The sequence below is a fragment of the Maylandia zebra genome, linkage group LG17, assembly GCF_041146795.1.
Source record: "Maylandia zebra isolate NMK-2024a linkage group LG17, Mzebra_GT3a, whole genome shotgun sequence".
In the NCBI taxonomy this organism is placed as follows: Eukaryota; Metazoa; Chordata; class Actinopteri; order Cichliformes; family Cichlidae; genus Maylandia; species Maylandia zebra.
The window spans coordinates 26,210,616-26,232,125 of record NC_135183.1 but is presented as its reverse complement, the minus strand read 5'-3'; the positions used below and the strand labels follow the sequence as shown (position 1 = coordinate 26,232,125).

The 21,510-nt window shown below is 39.7% G+C and overlaps 3 protein-coding genes across 4 annotated transcripts; 2 read left to right on the top strand and 1 right to left on the bottom strand.

The window, feature by feature from the left end:
* Positions 1–1,526: 1,526 nt before the first annotated feature.
* Positions 1,527–8,064, top strand: LOC101478942 (fibroblast growth factor 6). Its single transcript, XM_004548355.4, has 3 exons — positions 1,527–2,293; positions 2,780–2,883; positions 4,665–8,064. Exons 1-3 carry the CDS (start codon positions 1,951–1,953, stop codon positions 4,839–4,841), a joined length of 624 nt encoding a protein of 207 aa, XP_004548412.1. The 5' UTR covers positions 1,527–1,950; the 3' UTR covers positions 4,842–8,064.
* Positions 8,065–9,528: 1,464 nt separating this feature from the next.
* Positions 9,529–12,054, top strand: fgf23 (fibroblast growth factor 23). The gene is made up of 3 exons (XM_004548356.2): positions 9,529–9,763; positions 9,846–9,949; positions 10,511–12,054. The coding sequence occupies exons 1-3, from the start codon at positions 9,529–9,531 to the stop codon at positions 10,937–10,939; spliced, it is 768 nt and encodes a 255-aa protein (XP_004548413.1). The 3' UTR covers positions 10,940–12,054.
* Positions 12,055–13,793: 1,739 nt separating this feature from the next.
* Positions 13,794–19,650, bottom strand: tigarb (TP53 induced glycolysis regulatory phosphatase b). 2 transcript variants are annotated; one of them, XM_012918331.3, is made up of 7 exons: positions 19,557–19,603; positions 19,414–19,467; positions 19,251–19,288; positions 19,034–19,155; positions 16,920–16,997; positions 16,715–16,825; positions 13,794–14,834 (listed from the first exon to the last, which is right to left on the bottom strand). In XM_012918331.3, the coding sequence occupies exons 1-7, from the start codon at positions 19,586–19,588 to the stop codon at positions 14,400–14,402; spliced, it is 870 nt and encodes a 289-aa protein (XP_012773785.1). In that variant the 5' UTR covers positions 19,589–19,603; the 3' UTR covers positions 13,794–14,399. The 2 variants fall into 2 exon arrangements, with proteins under 2 accessions (XP_012773785.1, XP_004548415.1); XM_004548358.3 differs by lacking the exon at positions 19,414–19,467 and having other exon boundaries at positions 19,557–19,650.
* Between the last annotated feature and the right edge of the window lie 1,860 nt (positions 19,651–21,510).

Here is a 21,510-nt window from a genome sequence, read left to right as displayed (position 1 = left end):
GAACAGTTATTTGCTGTAAAAACAAATAGTAATGTCCTGCATTTACACTGTAATATGGCCACATGTATGTTTCCCATTATACCATTATAACTCCTCATGTAAAGTATAACAGTAGTATTCGACTGTAAAAAGTATTACATTTCCCTGCTATATGACATGTACATTTTTAAGTATAATACTGTCATTTATGCTGTTATACATTTGAAGATCCTACTGTAATTTTCCATATAAACCTTTTATTTTAATTTAATTTTATTTATGTATTTTTTTTTTGGGGGGGGGGGGGGTTGTACTGTACAGTAAGCACTGTCATCTAGATTTACAACTATTAAATTGTTATTTTACAGTGTACAGTAAAGTATAATACTGTCAGCTGTTTGGTTGCCATTGTTCTTCAATTTTAGTATTCATACTTTAAGTACTATAAGTAGTTTATTACTATAAAAGTATGTCTTCAATACAATAGCCAGAATCACTCAGCATTACTATTGCAACAATGCCCATAACCCTTGCATTGCACAGTAAAGGGCCACACAAACAGTAAACTACATTAAAGATCCACATCAAGCAAAAAATCTAAACACAAAATAACTGCTAATAACATTTACACTATCATAAGTGTTTGTGCTTGCTGCAGTTAAAGCATGTTTTTGTTTTGTTTTTTAATGTCAAAACATTTTCACTTGTATTTACTGAGAATGTCATTATAAGTATTTCATGTACACAAATTATGTGACATAATAAAATAAGAAAAGAATGTATGAACATCCCACTGCATGTTGTTTGTACCACAATAAACGACCAAAATAAGTTCTAGGAAATGTTTATTTATTTATTTACCATTTTCTGGTGATCCTTAATGTAAACAAGTATTCAGTTAGTTGAAAAATGATCAACTTATAAATCAAAGCTGTCTTCATACGTTTAAAAACTCAATCACTGAACTTTTAAGTACAATTCTGTGTTTGAAATCATATCCAGAGTCATCCAAAAACAAAAGTAAACCTGAGTACCTCTGTTCACATATTTCTTTCAACTCCATTTTTTACGGGTGACAATTTAAAGAAAAACACCAAGAGGAAAAATGTCTTTTTCATTCATAATGCCTAAATGCATGAACTCAAGATTAATGCATTGATTGTGGGGTTTTTTTTTGCTGTCACTGCCTTTTATCAAGCGTCTGTCACCTTAAACACAATAAAGACGAGATGATGACAAACATGGCGAATCCACCCCTGTTTTTGTGACCTTGTATTTTCGCTGCGATGCATTATAAAACTTATTTTAGTGATAATTAGAAATAATTTTAGCTTCTCAAAGTTTGACTTTAGTAATAAAAAATATCCTGTGTATTCAGCTAGACTGCGTTTTTGTAAAGGCCACAGCATATAACTGTGCAGCTTTTTTTTTTTTAACCAGGGAGAGAAGCTGATGCAGGGAAGTTTTTTTAATTATTATTTTGAAATGCACCACAGGATGCTCTTCTTCTCAATCTGTCTCGCTTATTTGACGCTGATTTGAAGGTGCAGCACCCCCCATTACTCCTATCAGAGCTGCCGCTCCTGCCAGGGTCCTGTAACTCTTCTCCTCCTCCTCCCATCTCCTACTTTTTGATGGGGGGTGCAGCGGTGAAGTCACAGTGATGTCATTTTAGGATGTGAGAGTCGGGGGCAAGGTGAGCTGGTTTTGCGGTGAGTGGTGTCCCCCTCCACGGCCAGCGTTGCCTGATCAGAGGCGCGGAGCGGCGAAAGATGATCATCGCCACCGGCACCAATTCAAGCTCCGACGCGCTCTGTCCCAATCCTCCTGCTCAGATCTCGGGCTATGGGGCCTTGATCTATCTTGATCCCAAAATAAACCTTTACCACCACCATGCCAAAGGACAGAAATCAAGAAGAGTTGCATTTTTAGGGCAGGTAACTTTGACCACGTGCCCCAAAGGTAAACTGGATGGCCATTGCGCAAAGGTGCCACTACAGTATGTCCAGCGGGGCCCGGACGCACTGGACGCTACTGGCAGTTATTGTACTGTGGACTTCTCTCTGGGGAATCGTTTCATCTTATCCGATTCCGAGCAGGACTAATGCGACTTTACTGGAAAAGAAGTGGGAGACCCTCTTCTCCCGCTCCTACTTGGGTATAACTGGGGGGAAATCGGAGCTGAACTGGGAGAGTGACTATTTGCAGGGCATCAAAAGAGTGCGACGACTGTACTGCAACGTGGGCATTGGGTTTCACCTGCAGGTGCTCCCGGATGGCAGGATAAGCGGTGAACACAATGAGAACCAATACAGTGAGTTGCATCCGGCAAAGCACTGGACCCAGAAAAAGAGTGTAACCCTATGCGCAGGGCTGTGCAAAAGTTAGAACCGCTCACTTATCTTGCATGATGTTTAATAAGAGGTGTCGGCATGGTTGAAAGTTCCCGAAAGCAAAACCAGTGTACTGAGCTTTGCATCCGTGCAGTGCGAAATATCCTCCCAAACCAAAAACATGACATGAATGCTTGAGCCAGTTTAGACGCTAACTTATTTTTACCCTCCGTCCCCTACAGCAGGGCACCCTCCCGTCCCTCTCAGCACGCTCTCGACTACACTCGCATCGAACATGCAAATAGCTGATAACTGCAAAGGGGCTAATTGAGCAGGGAGAGCATCATCCAGTCGCAATGCACCTGCAAGGTTACACCCATCCCTGCTGCATAGGCCAGTTACTCGACTTTACCCCCAGTCGCAGTGTGACTTGTGTCTTTGCTTCCCTAACAGTATGTTTCGTTCAGGTCTGATAGAGATCTCCACCGTGGACCGAGGAGTGATCAGCCTGTTCGGAGTGAGGAGTGGGCTGTTTGTCGCAATGAACAGCAGGGGAAGGTTATACGGAACGGTACGTTTGTGCGCAACTTCAGAGGCTCCCCCACCCCCTTTTTTCTCTCTCTCTCTCCTTGTCACACACACATACACACATATCCTGTTCAGTGTAAGACGAGTTCATATAGCTGCTGCATCCACGACTTTATGAGCGCTGTTGTGTTATTAATATGCCGCGATGATAGGGGGGCTTCCCAGCAGGGTCCAAGAAAGCTTCAATGTTCAAATCTTTTGCTGTGTCAGAATCTGTCAGTGGTTTAAGTATCCTGTTCTCAAGTAAAAGAAGCAGTGGTGCCACGTAGAGTACTCCATTACAAGTAAAAATGCCACACTCACAGTTGTATTTCAGCAAAAGTAACTGTTATCGGAAACAGTGATTTATGAAGTTGCTGTGCAGCAGAACGGCCCACTCAGTGATAATATTTCAGCTTAACCTGCAAAGCAGCTAGAGCTAAAGGTGCATTATTTCCATTTAAAGTGCCCCAGTACTTGAGTAAATGTACTTAGTTACATTCCTGGTGTAAGAGTCTCTTTCTCATTTTTCCTGAAGCTGCTATGCACAATCAAACGATCTTCAGTGAAATCATGACAGGGAAATTATAGCCAGTCTGTAAAAGTAGGTCAGTTATGACATGCTGTTTAATGCCTTAGATGCCAAATAAAAGGCAAGTGTGTGTGTGTGTGTGTGTGTGTGTGTGTGTGTGTGTGTGTGTGTGTGTGTGTGTGTGTGTGTGTGTGTGTGTGTGTGTGATTTCTGTATTTTTAGCTACAGTTGATGTCAAATATCACAGCAGGTCTCTCTTCTTACACTAAAATTTGATTCTACAATATTGTTCTGAGCTGTTTATGTCTCATAAAAATCCTTGAAGCATGGACATTTTATAAATCTGAGTCCCATCCAACCTTACAACTTAGTGCTGATGCCTAATAGTGTGTATCTGCAATGACTCTGCAAGCTCAGACTGGCGTGTATCTCACAGGGAAAATGGAAACGATAGTTCGATTTTTAATTTACAGTTTGCTGTGTTGGGCTTTGGGCTGAATATGAAAATCAAACTTATCACTTGTGGTCATAATTTTGCCCTGTTTAGATTGTTAAGTCCGTATTCAAGGTTTTTGACAAGTTTGGTTTCTTTTGTTAATTTAAAAGAAATTAATAATATATAAAAATATGTCTGTAATTGCCAAAGCCAGTAAAAATATTGTATTAGCCTTTTTTGCTCCATGGTATGACAGCTTCTAACTACTAGTTGATGAAAATTACAATATTAAAGTCAGAATTAGCACCACTGCTTCTACTTGCCGTACTTTGACTGTGCTTTAATGTTAATTCTTTAACCAAGCAGGATATCTACATGTAACAGAGTTTTCTACACATATATATGTACAACAGATCTGCACTTGTAGCAAAAGAGGGTTTTTTTATGCTAATACAATGTGTCCTAGTAAACACTGTAATGTGTTCCTGTGTTATTCAGCCTTTGATTGCAGCTCGTTCACTTCTCCTTTTGATTAGTGTTAGGATGTGAACCCAGTTGGGAGACTTTTTTTATGAGTTTAGCAGTAAAAGCAGGAGGCCGGTGTCTGCATTTGAAAAGGGCATTTCTTTTGCAACAGCATGCCTGCTCCTCCTGTTTCCCTCAAAGCATGCTGTCTAAGGCAGGCTGTTTTCCAAAGCAGAGGTCATGTGGAAACCATGCATATGTTGTGATGTTCGTACTGCGTCTGTCATGAGATTTACTGACACCCCTCACCCCCTCCCTGCTCCCACCCCTCTGTCCTTCTCTCTTTTTCTAGAGAGTCTTCAAGGACGAGTGCAAGTTCAAGGAGACTTTGCTGCCCAACAACTACAACGCCTATGAGTCTTTTGTTTACAAGGGCTTCTACATCGCCCTCAGCAAGCATGGCCGTGTAAAGAGAGGCAACAAGGCCACCACCGCCATGACTGTCACACATTTCCTCCCACGACTATGAGACAAACTGGCAATAACTTAACAATTTGCACATGTGGATGTTCCTCCAGGTAATATAGAAATGCATAGTAATGATATACACACCCATGGACTGCAAAAGAAAAGACAAATATTTATTCTGATATATAGATATATATATATAGATATATATATATATATGTATATTTGGATAGTTATCTTTGTATATGTATGCCATACTGTGCTGCTTATTGTTTTTATGGACAGGGGAAAGTTGAAGACTTTGCCTGTCCCACTTTACCTTGGTGCTTGCTGCAACTAAACTAAATGTCACTTCCTTTTGTTTTTTGTTGAGATGGAGGATGAGCTGTATTCTGTGCTTTTGGAGAGTGAAATGAATACTTTTTGTTACCTCAAAGAACCACTTTACTCGATTAAGGGATGCATGGAGTTCTGCTCAAATATCTGCTAAGTTTGTTATTTATTTTTTCCGCAAACCTTTAAGCGCTTGATTATCGATAGCTGGCAGTGGTTAAATTCACTACCTTTGCTGCACGATTTAAAGGTGCCTTGGTGTTCCCACTTGTGGCCCCCTTAAAGTTGCATGTAAGAGACACCCGCTGGAGTCAGAAATAGGGCTGACACACCGAACAGGGCCTCAGAAGGGGGAGGGGGAGGGGGTTGACTATCTCTGGTTTATTTTATTTTCTGTAATTAGATCGATTAAGTAATAAACAATCTGTGGTTGAGACCAGAGAGCCGTCAGCCATGTAGACTGGCACAAGGCCACGAGCTTGACTTTGTGGGATTGCCGAAATATAAACAGGGTGGAATATGTATTTATCCCAGCATGGAGAAAATTTTTATTTGAGCAGATAGAGCGCACAGTAGAAATGTTACAGCACATAGTCTTGGACAGGGCTCCCACAGTAAACTGGGATGCGGTTTTTATTTATTTATTTTCATTTTTTTTCTGAATGGCAAAGATATAGCTGCTATTGAAAACGATGTCTACTGTCCATGAAACCAATGAAAAAAAACTTTGTAAATAGTTGGCAAATGTAAAAGAAGAAGAATTCAGGAGCTTTTTTTTCTTTCTTCTTTTTTTAAAAACAAAAAAAACCATACAATGCTGCTTTGTTACAGTTGCCTGGATGAGGCGTTAAGAGTTCAGGCTGCACAGTCGACCATCGATGATGGTGCCTCAATGTTCTCTTTGCTTCCACATTTGTTTTTTTTTCTCACATCAGTGAGTTTGGTAGAGGATGTGCATGCCCTGGGGCAATTCCCCTGCTTGAATCTGCTTTCTGCAGCAGCAGCACTGCAGTGGCAGTGAGGTGTTGGAGGTAAATGTTTTGAAATGCAATTCTAGATGACTTTAAGGACTAAAGCGCGGTTCAGCTCGAGGACTGGATCCACATTCTTAGATTTCTTAACTCTGCATCTGTATTTCTGTTGATTTTGATCTTAGTTTGCTATAGCTGAATGGCTGAGCTAGTCAAAAACTGATTATTTAATAAGAAAAGTGTATTAAGCTTTGCAGACCCGCTGTTAGTGTGCACAAATATCTTGTTATATATTCCAAAGATGTTTCTCTTGCCTCATTCTGAGAATTCCTGAGAGTCTTCCCAAGTACATTCACCCCTGTACTTTCTGCAGCTGTTTACTTTAAAAAAACAAAAAAACAAACAAAAAACAAACAAAACAGAACTGACGAACGCTTGATCATCTGCCTCTGTCTGTGCCTGTGACAGAGGAAACAGGACTATTTAAATCCAGGAAAGACGTATGTGACAGAGCTGGCCTGCTGTCTTTGTTGTTCTTCAAACCTGCTGCAGGAATGCAGATCTGCCAGGATGACAGGCAGCTTTCCACATACCTGAGCTCTATCCCACCCTCCCACCTCTGCCTGTCCCTCACCCCACAGCTTACTTGCTATAGCAAGAGACCTTGGGATTCCAGCTGTAACCCAGGAGCTTCCTCCTCTCCTTTCAGCCTTTTTTAGTTCAAGGTCAGAGTTACGGACCCCGACCCCAATGACCAGGGTGGTCTTCTATATGGGTCGGACTGTCTTAAGCCCTCAAAAACATATTTCTAATAGTTCCTTTTACCTGCAGTATTTTCTGAAACAGCACTACATCCTATGAAACTAGAGCACCACCTCTTTAAAATACAGCCCTGCAACTTGCTGTCAACTCCCCTTTCTAAATAGTCATGTAGGGATATTTCTGTGGAGGGGACATCTGCAGAGTTAATGCAGTATGTGGGGAGCAGAGTCACGCAAAGCCTCACCTCACCTCTCCTGCTGCACTCCAGTCCTTTAGGACAGCTCCCCAGCCATCCTCAGGGCGTGCCCTCTGCTGCTGTTGCTGCTGCTGCTGCTGAGCTCCATCTGCACCCCAAGATTTGAACACGCCACGCTGCTCATTTAATCATAACAGTGTTCTTCCCCAATCTTAAATGGCTTGTTTCTGCTCTGAGGGCATTTTTTGCAAATGCCAAGGCTATATACAGCAAAGCAAATGTAGCTCAAAATGTCAGCAAAACAAACAAAGGGGAAAAAAAGGCTCATTGTTGTCATTGATGAGGCTGCGTGTCATATCACTGATCTCCTCGGGAGTAAACCGTTGTGAATCTGTATTTTCAGCTGAGCAAGACATGAAAGCAAAGAGCACTTCTCTCAGCCAGCACCCTAATCAAGATGTCCAAAGTCTCTGGCAGCCCCTTATCAAGGACATCTTGATTAGAAACAAGTGTAAGGAAGCAACTTTTCAAACAATATCGGTCATGAAAAACAATCTCTAAAAGAGGGAAAGTTTGTGTCTAAAGCAAAACACTCACCTATCAGCTTTGACCAAAAAAAGAAAGAAAGAAATGTATCCAGATTTATCTGTTTTCTTTTCTTCCATTTTCTTATCATAGGTCAAATTTAATTAAGTCAAGGTGAGGAATTTCTTTTAAAAAAAATAATGATTAACATACTTTAGCATGCCTGAGCTCTGAATCTGATTAAGGGTGTGTGCTTTTTCTCTGTTTTTTTTGTTTTGTTTTTAAATCCTTCTCTATTCCTCTCCTCTGTTCTCATATACCTCACCTTCTGCCTTAGTTTTGGTTTGCTGATGACTGTAAATGAAAAGAAACAAACTTCAGTTATTTGTTTCTGAAAACAGACAATGCTAAGTAAGGATATTAAAGTTTTTTCCTTTTATTTTTGTACGTATGTGCTGTGCACAGCAGTCTACTGTATTCCTGAGATACCAATAAAAGTTTGTTTTGGTTTTTTTAAAACTGCTTGAAAAGGTGTGATTCTTTGTGTAGCACTGGTTAAACTCTTTATCTCTTTAAACTCTTTTACCTGACAAACTGGAGGTGAATCTGACTAAGAAAATCAACTGTCACTGCTCACTTTTCACAAGGTAGAGCAAACTCTCCCTAATCCTCCTTTGTTACTCTAAGTTGAACCATAAAAAAATCATAGTGAATTCAGCAAAACAAAACTTGAAAGTGAAGTGAACAGAAGTGAAATATATATATATATAGCATGCCTGTTGGTTGTGAGGGAAACAATATTTTCGCATAGACCTTTTTCCTCAGTATTCTGATTTAATCAGAATTCAGACGTTATTGTTGCCAGAATTAGTTGTAAAAATTTCTTCCAGAATTCTTACTTTTCTATAATAATCACAAAAAGTTCATTAAAAATACTACTATAAAAATGCGCTAATCCTCTTCCCTGCAAGTGAGCAGTATTTTCTAGATGACTTCCACACCTTTTTGCAGTCTAAAGAGTCGCCCCCTGCTGGCCATTGGAAACAATGCACAATTGAGGCAATTCAACTATAATACACTTTTCAACCCCAGACAAACATCTGCCTTAGAGTGTAGTAATTCATACAGCAGGTCCAAGTGTAGGAGTCAGGCCTCCTCTGAAGGCCACATGTTAAATCTAAAGGCTTGTTGGCTGTACAGAATGAATAAGCTTACTTTCCACCACTGGTATTTAACATTTCTGTTAATTTTTTTTTAACTATTTGGCTGCACTTAATGGTCCTGATTTTCACAAAACTGAAGCGTGAGTTTACTTTAGAGTGATGTTCTGGGGAAACTATTCTGTCACAGTCTTGCTATCAGACTTTCGTTTCTCTGCTCTATATAAGGAAGTGTCTCCCTCTGCTGGTCAAACACAGGGACTGTTGAGCTCTGCAGGTGCGCAAAGGCAAACTGAACCAGCACACAAGTCTAGTCCACCGTGGTTAACCGGTTCTGTTAAATATATATAATAAGCTATTTAATTTAAAATGTACGTCTTAATTATAATCAGTTAAATTATACTATGACCCGTGTCTGGTTTGATTAAAAATAAAATGTAAGTTCCGGGTTTTTTTCCTTTTAATTTACCCTGTACATCGTTTTACACCAAACTAAAGCAGGAATTATTCGGTAACAGGTCTAATTTAAGGTGGATGAGTCAAGACTAACCAAAAATAAGAGTTCTGTTGTTTGACCAGCAGCATCGGTGTAAACAGACAGAGGTGGAAGTGGCCCTTCCGCTGCAGCAAACCCGCACATCTGCTTTGGGGGCGAGTTTCGTTTTTTTTTTTTTTTTCCTTTTTTTTACCCAAAGGATGTGAGCAGGAGTGGCGCTCGGGGGGCTTTAAATAGGAACTGTCTCCAAACTTTGCGACAACAGAGCATCTGAAAACTTCCAGGAGCTCGAAGTTTGAACCAGAATGGAGGTCAACAGGCGAATGGGGATGAGAGACACCGTGCTGGCGCTCTTTCTCGCTGTCTTGCAGGGATTTCCTCTCGGGGATACGGTCCCGAACCCATCACCTCTGGTTGGATCCACCTGGGGGAACCCAAGGAGATACGTCCACCTGCAGACATCCACAGACCTCAATAACTTCTACTTGGAGATCAGATTAGATGGGAGTGTGCGCAAAACTACGTCCAGGAGCACCTATAGTAAGATAACTCTAATATTTATGCTGTAGTATAATGAAAGTCTGTATTCTCGTATGATTATTATTCCTTTCTCCTCCTGCAGGTGTGATTCTACTGAAATCTGAAGCAAGAGATCGTATCGCCATCCTCGGCGTCAAAAGCAGCCGTTACCTGTGCATGGACCTGGAGGGCAACCCGTTCAGCTCTGTAAGCAAATAATTAATTTGAATTCACTCAGTGTTTATTTGTGATTTAATCGACCCCACGCATTTCGTCGGAACCTTGTGCTACTTAGTTTTTACGCACAGTGTGTCTAAAATAAATATTCATTCATCGATAAAGGTCACTGTCAATAAACTCAGACCTCAAACCTTCAGTTACTTTTATTACATTTATGGTTTTTATGACGTTTTTCTGCACAAAATAATGCAAACAATAGTCCACATTTGTTTTTCACCGTTTCTTTGACTAAACAGCGAGTTATTTGTATTTCTCTGAGCTATGAAGTAATTAATGTGAGAGGTTTTTTTGTGTGTGTGGTTTGTTTTTCGTGTATTTTATATTTAATAATCCCGCAAAACACTTTTGTTTTCCATGCGATCCGATTTATTTCTAAACGGGGATTTTTATTTATTTATGTATTTATTTTTAATTTAAACAGTTTTTTAAAAACAAAAAAATATTTATTTCATGGCATGCATCAAAGAAAGATTTGGTTGGTTATTTCCGTTTGTTTCATTTTGCCCCTCTCACCTCTCTCTTTTCCAGCCTGTCTGCCTTCGGGATGACTGTCTGTTCAACCACAAGCTCCTGGAGAACAACCGGGACGTGTACTACTCCAGCCGGACCGGCATCTTGTTCAACCTGGAGGGCTCCCGACAGGTGTACTCGGCGGGTCAGAACCTGCCGCAGACCTCCCTCTTCTTGCCCAGGAAAAACACCGTACCACTGGAGCGCCTCCTGCTGCACAGGGAGAAGAGAAACCGAGGGCAGACAGAAGAGGGTTCGGACTCCCAGGCCGTGCCCGAGGAGCTGGAGGAAAGGGAGGTGGAAATTGAGACGGAAATAGAAACAGAGGTCGGGGATGACGGACGCAACGTGTCCCGGGAGAAACTCGCGGCTCCATCCAGCCAAGACCCCTGGAACGTGCACTTCTCCAACCCGGCCAGCCCCCGGAGCGCCGGGACAGTTGGCTGAGAAAGACCACGGTAGCCTTCAGTTAGTCTATGTGAGTCTATAGTTTAACATTTTAGTTTAGATCATACAAGAGAAAAAATATTAACATGAGACTTCATGGAAAAATGAAAGCAGAACAATAAGGTCGTTCCCTCTTTTTCACACTGACTTAAAAACTTTTTTAGTCACGAATCATTCAGCAATGCAGTGTGTTTATACACTGAATGTACAAACTTGACTTGCAACTCTTTTTGCACAATTTATATTGTCTTTAAATTCACCTGCGCCTGCAGCCTTCTCTTTCCTTTTAATTTAGTTTTCACGCAGTTGTAAATATAGATTTTAAGTCGAGGGACGTGTGTTTTAACCTGTATTCACTTTTAAAATAATATCTTAGGTGTCCAGATGTTCCAGCTGGCATGCTCTCACGCTGAGCATTGATCAGGATTTCTTTCGGAATATTATTTGGTTTCTCTCACAAAATCACCAGAGCCCTTCAAATTAATTACCCCCAAATCAGTGTACATGTGTGCGCAATCTTTGATTTTGTGGTTTCTTCTCAATGAGGTTTTTACAGCTGATCTGAGAAACCCACATTTCAAAAGTGACACTGATGTTTTTTCCCATGATAGAAGCTCAACTTAGCCTGCATCTAGAATACTGAAGGCACCATTTAATGGTTTAAAACAAAAAGAAAGCGATATATATATGACGAACATACTATAAAGTTTTTATTTGGTAGGTTAAGATTAAATATTTGAAAGTCCTGTGCGGTTTTTAACTTCTTAAATTGGAATTAAACAGGGAAATCCCACAACTTTTCACTGCCATCACTCATTTGTGTATCCTCCACCAGTCTTTAATACATGACTTGAAGGAATATATGTACAGGGTAAATAACCTTTACAGATGTCAACTCCTAACTCCAGTTATGTGACTTTTACAGGTGCTGGGCGCCACCAGCAAACACAAAAAACAGTCCCAAAGAGTATTTATTTATTTAAATCCATTCCTTCGTTTTATTTATTTGTGAGACAGTTCAAATGTACATAAAGGGAAACTTGGTTTGTCTTTGAATGTATGAGCTGGGGTCTTGGATGGAGTGTTGCTTGAATTTGGGACAAAATAAAGTAATAAAAGAAAATACGTTCTGTGTTTGTGAGTTGTTTTTGTGCGCTCTCTTTTTGGTAAATCTGTTAATGTTTTACTTTAAAGGTATTTTTCATACCATATGTGTTGATTAAGTTCAGTTACTTTAGATAACAGCAAACAACAGTTTAACTCTTTTATAATCTTTGAAGCAAAGCTGCAAATGTAATATGCAAGACTGATGATCTAATCAAGAAGAAATTATCCAAATATGTTAGCTTATTTATAAAACTAGCCATTTTCTTTCATGTGAAGCACTACTGACGATCGACCAGTCTTTGTTTGTACCTCACTTAAGGTAAAGCAATGTTAGATGGTGCAATGCTTATCCCACATATCTTGAGAGATTATAGATCTTCTTTTCAGGCTTCTGAAGTTAACTGAATGTGACATTTTTCATGATGCTTGTACATTTAGAGTCAACATAAGACTTTGTGAGCTCTACCAAGAAAAAAAAACTTCTCAGGGGAAAGAAAACTTAAATGTAGATGTGTTAGTGTGACCTCAAGAGGTCCAGAATTTTGGGGGGAGCTTCAAAGCACTTTAAACATGTCTTTTTCTTCCTTCACACAGACTCTAATCCAACAGTTGCTACTAAATTATGCTTGATTTTGAATGCTGAGTGGCAATGAGCTTTTAAAAACTGTAATAGCTCTCTATATGAGGTTCATACTGTAGATGTATTGGATGTAATTTATATGTTAGGATCCCTGTAGTGATTTAGGTTAGTATGATCACGTATGTTAAGAATTTCCATGTTGTATTTGGTGTGTATAATGTGACATTTGGACTTCTTTTTAAAAGCCGTAAACAGTTTTGGGGGAGTTCCATTTCACAAATACCTATTTTATATATCATTATGCTGGAATTTGTATTTTAATATATTTGTGAATAAACTGAAACTGCATGAGAGTGGTATCCATGACGCCCTGTCAGAGTTTGCAAGTTGTTGTTTTTTTTAAGGATATCTGTTACTTTGACCTACCGAGAGACTCACAACAGGATATTAAAAATAGGTGGAAGCAGCAAAACTGATCTCCCATCAGCACTTAAAGACATCCAACATGGATTCAAAAGAAATTGAAAATGCTGACTTAGCACCGTAACCGTAGCAGAGGATGTAGCACCAGTAATGCCAACAAATCCTTCAATGCAAACAACAACAGCAGCCGTTTGTGTCTGCCCTCAAATACGACAAGTTTCCCAAAAACATAACACTCCCCCTATTCATTATTCTAACATTATAAAATCCAGTGCACTAACTTTTAGCATTAGCATTAGATTGAATGATATCTCTAAACATGCTTTGTTTTCCTGCTGGAAGCAGCCATCAGTAGATGCCGTGTTCATAAATGGATGATCAGCAAAATTACTCATGTAGGGTGACTATTAACCCTACACCAGCCTGAATGTTGATAGAAGCCAAGATGGATCAATACTTTCATGCCGTTCTCATCAAATTCTGATCCCACCATCTGAATGTGGCAGCAGAAATGGACTCATCAGACCAGATGACTCCAATCTTGTCTGGGCTCATTTTGGTGAACTGTGAAAATTGTAGCCTCAGTATCCTGTTCTGAACTGGAGTGTGGTCTTCTACTGCTGTAGCCCATTAAGAGATGCTCTTCTGCTCTATTCATAACACATGCCTTTGTGTTAAATTGGTTTTCATCAGTTTTTCAGTTATACACAGCTATTGGGAATAAATCAGACCATGGTTTATTGATTGAGGTCATCATGAGCTGCATCAGCCATTTATTGGAGATAAAATGTCAGACAACATAAAAAGATCTTATGAATATGTAGCACCCAGAAAAAAAGACAATACATCCACAAATGTCTTGCAAGTAATTTCACAGCATTCTGTGATTTGTGCAACTTGTTTTTTCCCTCATTACTTGTGATTGTATGAAATGTTAAACACAAACTCAAAGTATCAGTGCTCTCACGAAATATTGCACACAATAAAATGAGCAGCAGCACAACTGCCACACAGGAAATGCCACAATACATTAAATACTTCAAACTTTGGTGTAACACAATAAAAGAGGCAATTTAATGATCAGTTTTTAAACAATTTAAATATGAAAGGTCACCTTACTGGCCTACAGCTGGACAGACATGGTTTCATGATGAAACAGAACTGTACACCGAATCTGAGCATTGATCCACAGTGAAACACAGCGACTGAGAAAACATGAATTACCCTGTGCAACGTAGCCTTCAGTTACCTGTGCTAGATTAGTGCTTATAATAGTTCCATCATCCATCAGATAGTGTGTACATATACACACACAAGCAGAGAACATCTACCTCTTTATTTTCTTTTGTGCTATTCACCATCTGCGAGGTTCTCCAGGTGGTCCTTCCTGTTGGTAAAAACACAGCGAGCAGCGGAGAGGACCGGCCCAGACTCAGACTCACTCAGGGTGAGAATGAAGCGGCTGATGCCCGTGTTCGGACAGGGTGAAAACACTTGCTGCATTTTCGCCCCTGCAGGTAGAGCGCAATTTAAGTCCTCCACAAGGTGCCAGATGGCCACACGAATGTAAGCGCCGTGGCTCACCACCAGAGTGTGGACAAGCACGCCCTGAAGGCCGTCATCAGCTGAGCAGCAGGGGGGGGTGTTGGAGGCAACGGCCGCGGTCCCCTGGGCGACATCTCCAGATGCTGAAGCTCCTGAAGAGGCAGCCGGTCCTGATGAGAGGTGCTCATCCAGCATTTGCTTGAAAAGAGCTTTGAGGAATTTTTTGAATCGAAGCTTCACCTGAAAGCAACATGACAGGGAAGCTCAGAGAGCCATTCGTTTTTCCATGTAATTTTCAGTCCTCGTACCTACTGTATATTAAAACATCAGAGCTGCTGTGAATACTAGATTTAAAAAAAAAAAAAAAAAAAACAACCTTCAACCAAAAGGCCAAAAAAAAATTTGATCACTGCAGCATTTCCACTGGAGAGATTTGCTTTTTTCATCTTTGGTTTAAAAAGTCAGACTTTGATTTATCCAACTCAAACTGAGTTTATGCAGAAAATATAATATATTTATCTACTGATTTATCAATCAATCTAGTCCAACTTTGTCTGTGGAAGTTCTTAAATTCAACTCAGTATAAAGCATGAACTCACATTTTTTTTATGGATTCATTCATTCATCCTTTCTAGTTTGCCCTCAAACATATTTATTTCTTGTTCAGCCATTCTCTATAAACCCAGCCACGCTTAAACAGAAGTCATTACAGACTTTAAATGATGCCTCCCTCATTTTCATGCTGAAGCAGAAAAGCATAAGAATAGAAAAAAGTGAGAATGAAGAAACAGAAATAAATGCATCCACCACATTCACAGGTTACTGCCCATAAAACAACAAATGTGACCTCAACCTTAAGGACAGTTATGCTGAAGACCAATTAGGTGATCATGTTCATTTCACCAAAATCTGACCAAATACTATAGTAAGAGAGCAGGACAGTTGTGGGATAAGCTCATCAGTTCTACAATTGGATGAGCTAAAAATAACTGAAGGGGATGAATAATTAAATCAAAAGTAAATAAATTAGAAAATTAAGACAAAGGTAGATAAATAGAACAGAAAAAAATAGTAACTCCGTTATCATTAACTCAATTTCTTTACTATTACCACTGATGTTGCCATTTCGGTCCTCTATAAATTTTAGGTTAATGTATGAAAATGGCCCCTGAAAAGCTCTAGACTGCTGGTCAGAGAAAATACAGGGTGGGCCTTTTATATGGATGCACCGTAATAACGTGGGAATGGTTGGCGATATTAGAGCACCAAGCACACCATTGTTTTCCTTGTGACATCACCAATAAGTTTGATGTGTCACATGGCCCTCTTCCTATTGGAAAAACAAAAGTTGTATCCAAGATGGCAGACTTCTAAATAGCCACCATGGTCACCACCCATCTTGAGGAGTTTGCCCCCTCACATATACTAATACGCCACAAACAGGACTTTAATATCACCAACCATTCCCATGTTATTACAGTGTATACATATAAATGGCCCACCCTGTACAAGCATTTCACTTATTTCATTCATTTCAATATGAATAACAACTGATTGATCAAGAAATTATTTAAACCTCCAAAAAGAGGACAACTTTGAGAGAAATTAGAGGATAAATTTGTGTGTTGATAAGTTTACCTTTAAAGTGTAGGAGAAAATTTAAGTGTCTACTATTTTAAGTTGAGTTAGGGATGTTCATTAAACTCTCTACCCTCCCATCCTGTGAGCACTTAAACTAACAAAGGGGTAAAATAACCACCCAAAAAAGTGAATTAGGGTAGTGTGTGAATTTGAGTGGAGGAAGACGCAGCAATAGAAAAACCACAGATGTTGCTTAACACTGGTCTCTTTTATACCCCAGTAAGAGTCCCAGTATAGGCTCTGACCCAACACCCACAACACTGAGGCTTATACAAAGGGAGTTAAATGGAAATTCTGAATGTAAAATGTCAAAACAGTCTTTCTACATTCTTTTCTACATTACCCTGGTCTGAAGAAGAAGCTTTATAAAAGATCAGTTTGGAAACAGAAGGGATTACTTAACCTGCAATGTCCTAAAATGACCACTGCATGGCACTGTTGTACAAGTAATGGTCTTTAGGCCAGCTGTTTGGACTAACCTGATCTAAAGTCTCTCCTCCCGGTGGTGTGTAGTCACGGCACGACTGGCCTGCAGCATTCGCCATGTTCTTCAAATACTCTTTGTGACGCCCTTCAGCGACACCAAAACCCTGTGCCAACACAAAGAGCCCCAGTTTAGGGCTCCCGTACAGCTATGTGTAACACTTTAACATGTGGAAGCAGCAGAACGTAAACAGATCTTACTCGCTCTCTGAGTAGCGGCTCCAAAACCATTTCCATGCCAGAGCAATGACTGTTGTTCCTCAGAATTATCTCTGCTGTCTGAAGAAGGAAACACAATCAGTCACTCATACACTGTTAATGAAAAAGACATGAATCTCAGTATAGCCATTTCTACAGATCCTGTGTTGTATTTCTCCATAACCAGATGACATTTCATTAGTTAAACATTTGATGCTGATGGGAAGTACGTGTGGCATCACTTAGTCATGTAACTGTTCACATCAGTTATTACAGCTTTGTAGTTACCTTAACTGTGAGGAAAACCGCTGAAGTGGCAGTTGGCCAGATGATAACCTATGACAGCCTCCACATGGAGGTCACTGCTGTCTGATCAGAGTGCTGTACTGAAGCATGTTTATGTCAAGTTGAGTGGAGGAGAAAAGCATGGTAGGAAAAGGTACAAAAGCAACAAACTACAAGACTACATTCATGAGTGGATTGTCAAGAAAACATCCATTTATGGACTTCACGAGAAGTGGACTGAGGCTAGTGTCAGAGCATTGAGAGCGAGCACGCACAGATGTTTTCAGGATAGGAGCTGCAACTGTCGCAGTCCTAGTATCAAGCACTCCTGAACCAGATATGACATCAGTGGAGTCTTACTTGAGCTAAGGAGAAAGATAACTGGAACCTTTATGAACGTTAAGTAAATGTATAAATTTCATTTGGAAATCAGGATCCTGGAGTCTAGAGGAAGCAGAGCAGAGGCTCAGAATCAAAGGTTTTTGAAGTCCAGTGTGAAGTTTCTGAACTTTGTGATGATTTGGGTTTACATGGCGTCTGCTTTTCTTTGTGGTGGTTGGTCCGCTGCGTTTTATCAAATCCAAAGTCAATGCAGCGTCTACCAGGAGATTTCAGAGCACTCCGTGCTTGTGTCTGCTGATAAGCATTATGGAGACAATGGTTCATTTTCACAGCAGGACTTAGAATCTGCAAAAGATCCCAGTTATTTGGAACGTGAATAGCTGCCTGTGTCAAGAAATCAATCCATTGGTGTCCCCTGAATCTTGAGCAGTGCCAGTTACAGTCTTAAGAAAGACAATACACCCTAAAAACAACCTTACTGGTCCCAAATGAATTAACATGGTAAGTAGAAGCCAGGTGCTTCTATGCTTCTCCTGTACAAAAGCACAAGTTTTGGCAGGTTGCTGGTTCAGCGTTAATCTTCCCAGGAGTGGACGTCCCAGCAAAGTCACCCCAAAATCAGACCATGCAATGCTCAGAGAAACCGCAAACCCCCCCCCAAAAAAAAAAACCAGGAGCTACATCTCAGACTCTACGGGCCTCACTTAGCATGTTAAAGGTTAAAGTTCATGGCGGTAAATTGAAAAAAGACTGAACAAGTGAGGGGAAAAGGCGCCTCTCTATAAAAAGTTACATCGGAACAAACCAAAGATGACACCAATGTGGAGATTTTTGGCCATAATGCAACAGCACAACAAACACAGCATATCACTATGCTGTGGGACTGTTTGCTTTGCTATAATTCTAGCAGCAATATTTTAAAGTACAGTGCAAGTGGCAGGAAAGCAGGTGCTGTAGTGGAATAGTAAAATTTGCCTAATAAGGTTTGTAAGTGTGTGAACTGACCTGGATATATCTGTTTGGCAACCTTAATAAAAGCTAAGCAAAGGTGCTTCAGTGCTTCCTTTAGCCGTTACAAAAGGAAAGATGATAACTCCATCGAAAAATTCACACCATCCAAACATCTTAGAAAAAAATTCAACATACCTGTCACAGATTGATGTCAATGAACAGTTTCTATTTCATACCATAACCTGCTGATGGATTAAACTATAAACATTATGCTGCTGTAATAAAATCTGCTTCTTATCCATTTGATTCTTTGCATAAAGAATATAGGCTTATATTTTAAAAAGTGCTATAAATAAATACTGTGAGCCATGTTAAAATGATCAAAGTGGATTAAAAGTTAATGGTAAATAGATCAGTAAAAGGAGCTAAAGTGTTGGACTATTTTTCATTGATGTCATCTCTACAGCAAGATATGTGCCACCTCTGTCACAGTCATTTTCCTCCCATGGTGCCCCAAAAAGTGCACCTGAGTGCCTCACCTGTACAGCTCGTTGCAGGTTACTGACAAACACTTTGGTAAACGCGATGTCTTTTAGGTATTGTCCTGCTGCCTCAGCCTGCTGCACACCTGTCTCTGACAGCAGCGTGTCCACACCTTGACCTGAGATCACAAATTACAGACCGTCCAAACACACAGGTGCAGTTAGATGTGAAAGGTAAACACGTGATTACATCTGTTGTTATAACGTGAATCACCTTGCAGCAGCTTTTCCCTGTTGTACTGCGTTTCCCCACTGTGTAGATACAGAACAACAAATCCGAGTTAGACGACTCATATAAACATCTCCTCAAAAAAAACTAAAACAGAGCACAAACGTTAAAGGTGCCTAAGTCTCCTATTGCTCAAAGTCAGCCGCACAGGCACACATGTAGCCACACAGCATGCTGCAACACCTGACAGGACACGCAGGCTCTATAGGAGACACCAACATCAGCAAATCACTCATCTTCAAGTCAGGTGAAAGTATGAAACAACAATTAAGCCGCTAAATTACTACTTACTGTCGTACGAACGTTAAACTGAACGTAAACATTTTCAGCAGCCGCTCTCGCACTACTTCCTGTTTGGTTCGGCTGCAGTTGTGCGTAACGTTTGACGTCATGACGCATTGCAGTGCTGCGTAACTGTAAATAATTTTTTTAAAATCTCAGCGAGGGCATGGGTGTCCCCGTTTCCCCTCTAAAAAGCGCGACACAAATAAAATAAAATAAAATAAAATAAACCCTATCCAGTCGGAATTTTCCCCCACAGCACATAATTTAGCAAGACATTAAGGATGAGCTCTATGGAGGGCCACGAGTGACAAAATGGATTAAATATATTATTAAATAGTTAATGCGTCATTAATTAAATAAAATTTGAAATAAAAATAAACAATCTCTTAAATGTTTTAAATGAAATTAATTGATATGCAATAATTATTTGCATATTAAACAAACTAATTGTTCCCTATTTTAATAATTTTCCACATATTTAATTAATTATTTCATGATATACTTATTCAGTTTATTTTGGCCTGTGATTTTACTTTAAGCTAATCATTTTGTCAGTGCCTTTCTTTACATCAGTAAAGCATTAGCCGTGTTTTGACTAAAGATGATTTCTAGAATTTAACCACTTTAATCACAAATGCTTCAAACTAGTTTATGATGTGTGAACATGAGCCAAGGGAGCTGGAAGGTCTTGCGTACAGAATTGTCATGCAGCATCCAACACTACCTCTAACAGGCCTTTAATTGCACTGAAGGCGATACGTGAAGAAACCAAGTCAACCCCGCTGTACCCAGTGTTGAAGATGATGGGTGTAAATGAAAATCATGCATGATTCATGCACATTTTTTTAATCTCTGTATCTGACAGCTGAAGTAGCATTTACATGACCTCACTGACCTTTATGGATCAACACTCTTCTTCCTCACCTAAATGCCTCCCCTGACTGAACCAAAGCAGATTTCAAGTGGTCAAGGTTCATCTACTCCATGTTTAAAACCTATGAGACTGAAGACAGACTACTACAATTCCTAAATTAGAAGGTCCTACAGTGGGAAGAACCTCTAAGTAGAGAAGGAGGGACAGCATCATTATTTTATGAAATAATGAGGGTTTCAAATGACTAACAATTTACTTTAAAGTCCAAGGCTCAAACATGTCATTAAAGCTGAGATCTGAGCCCTGTTAGAAGTGACCTTATCAATACAAAGGTGAAGAAAGGTTTCACAAATGTCAGGAGTAGGTTCAACACAGAGTGTCTGCATGGCATTAAGAACCAACTCAACCAAGTCAGTCAGATAGAGATACAGTGGCTTGCAAAAGTATTCAGCCCCCTTGAACTTTTGCAGTTATTTATGTCCTATCACCTTAAATCGTCACTCAAAGACAGGTATCTTTGACAGTGTATGTATATAGATGTATCATATATAAGAGACAAATATTGTTCTTTCATTATGTTGGCATTACAAAATTTGGCTCAATGCTTACATATGTGTAAAATGAAAATTTACGAGCTGTGATAACTGTTTCTGATAAAACGAAGAGTAGACCGATATATTAAATATTCCTTTATTGGGTGACAAAATCAGACCATGTCATAACTGCTTTAAGTCATACAGAATAGATATCAGAGCCTTAAACAGGCTGACTTCTGCTAAATGGGTCAAACTGGGCAGAAAATATACAAACACATAACATCCTTATAGAATATGATGTAACATTATAGATCAACTTACCTCAGGATATATAAAGCATATAAACAATTACAGCAATATGATGCAACAAACACAGGAGTGCTACTAATCCAAAATACTCAAAGCTTCATAGAACTGAAAAAAACATGGACATTTATTTTAGCTCCATTCTGCTGCTGATACATAGTTTATGTTTCTGAATATTAAACTTGGTACTGCCTTTCATAGTGTTTAACTTGAACTGAGTACTTTCTCCCACACTGAAAACACT

What these genes read in the sequence shown, in the direction of transcription:
- LOC101478942 (XM_004548355.4), top strand. Translation starts at nt 1,951, where the DNA reads ATGGCCATTGCGCAAAGGTGCCACTACAGTATGTCCAGCGGGGCCCGG. An exon ending in ACACAATGAGAACCAATACA is followed by an intron (nt 2,294 to 2,779) that starts GTGAGTTGCATC and finishes TGTTTCGTTCAG; the next exon opens with GTCTGATAGAGATCTCCACC. An exon ending in GGGGAAGGTTATACGGAACG is followed by an intron (nt 2,884 to 4,664) that starts GTACGTTTGTGC and finishes CTCTTTTTCTAG; the next exon opens with AGAGTCTTCAAGGACGAGTG.
- fgf23 (XM_004548356.2), top strand. Translation starts at nt 9,529, where the DNA reads ATGGAGGTCAACAGGCGAATGGGGATGAGAGACACCGTGCTGGCGCTC. An exon ending in TACGTCCAGGAGCACCTATA is followed by an intron (nt 9,764 to 9,845) that starts GTAAGATAACTC and finishes CTCCTCCTGCAG; the next exon opens with GTGTGATTCTACTGAAATCT. An exon ending in AGGGCAACCCGTTCAGCTCT is followed by an intron (nt 9,950 to 10,510) that starts GTAAGCAAATAA and finishes TCTCTTTTCCAG; the next exon opens with CCTGTCTGCCTTCGGGATGA.
- tigarb (XM_012918331.3), bottom strand. Translation starts at nt 19,588, where the DNA reads ATGTTTACGTTCAGTTTAACGTTCGTACGACA. An exon ending in ACCTGCAACGAGCTGTACAG is followed by an intron (nt 16,998 to 19,033) that starts GTGAGGCACTCA and finishes TTCCTTCTTCAG; the next exon opens with ACAGCAGAGATAATTCTGAG. An exon ending in GAGGAGAGACTTTAGATCAG is followed by an intron (nt 14,835 to 16,714) that starts GTTAGTCCAAAC and finishes TGTTGCTTTCAG; the next exon opens with GTGAAGCTTCGATTCAAAAA.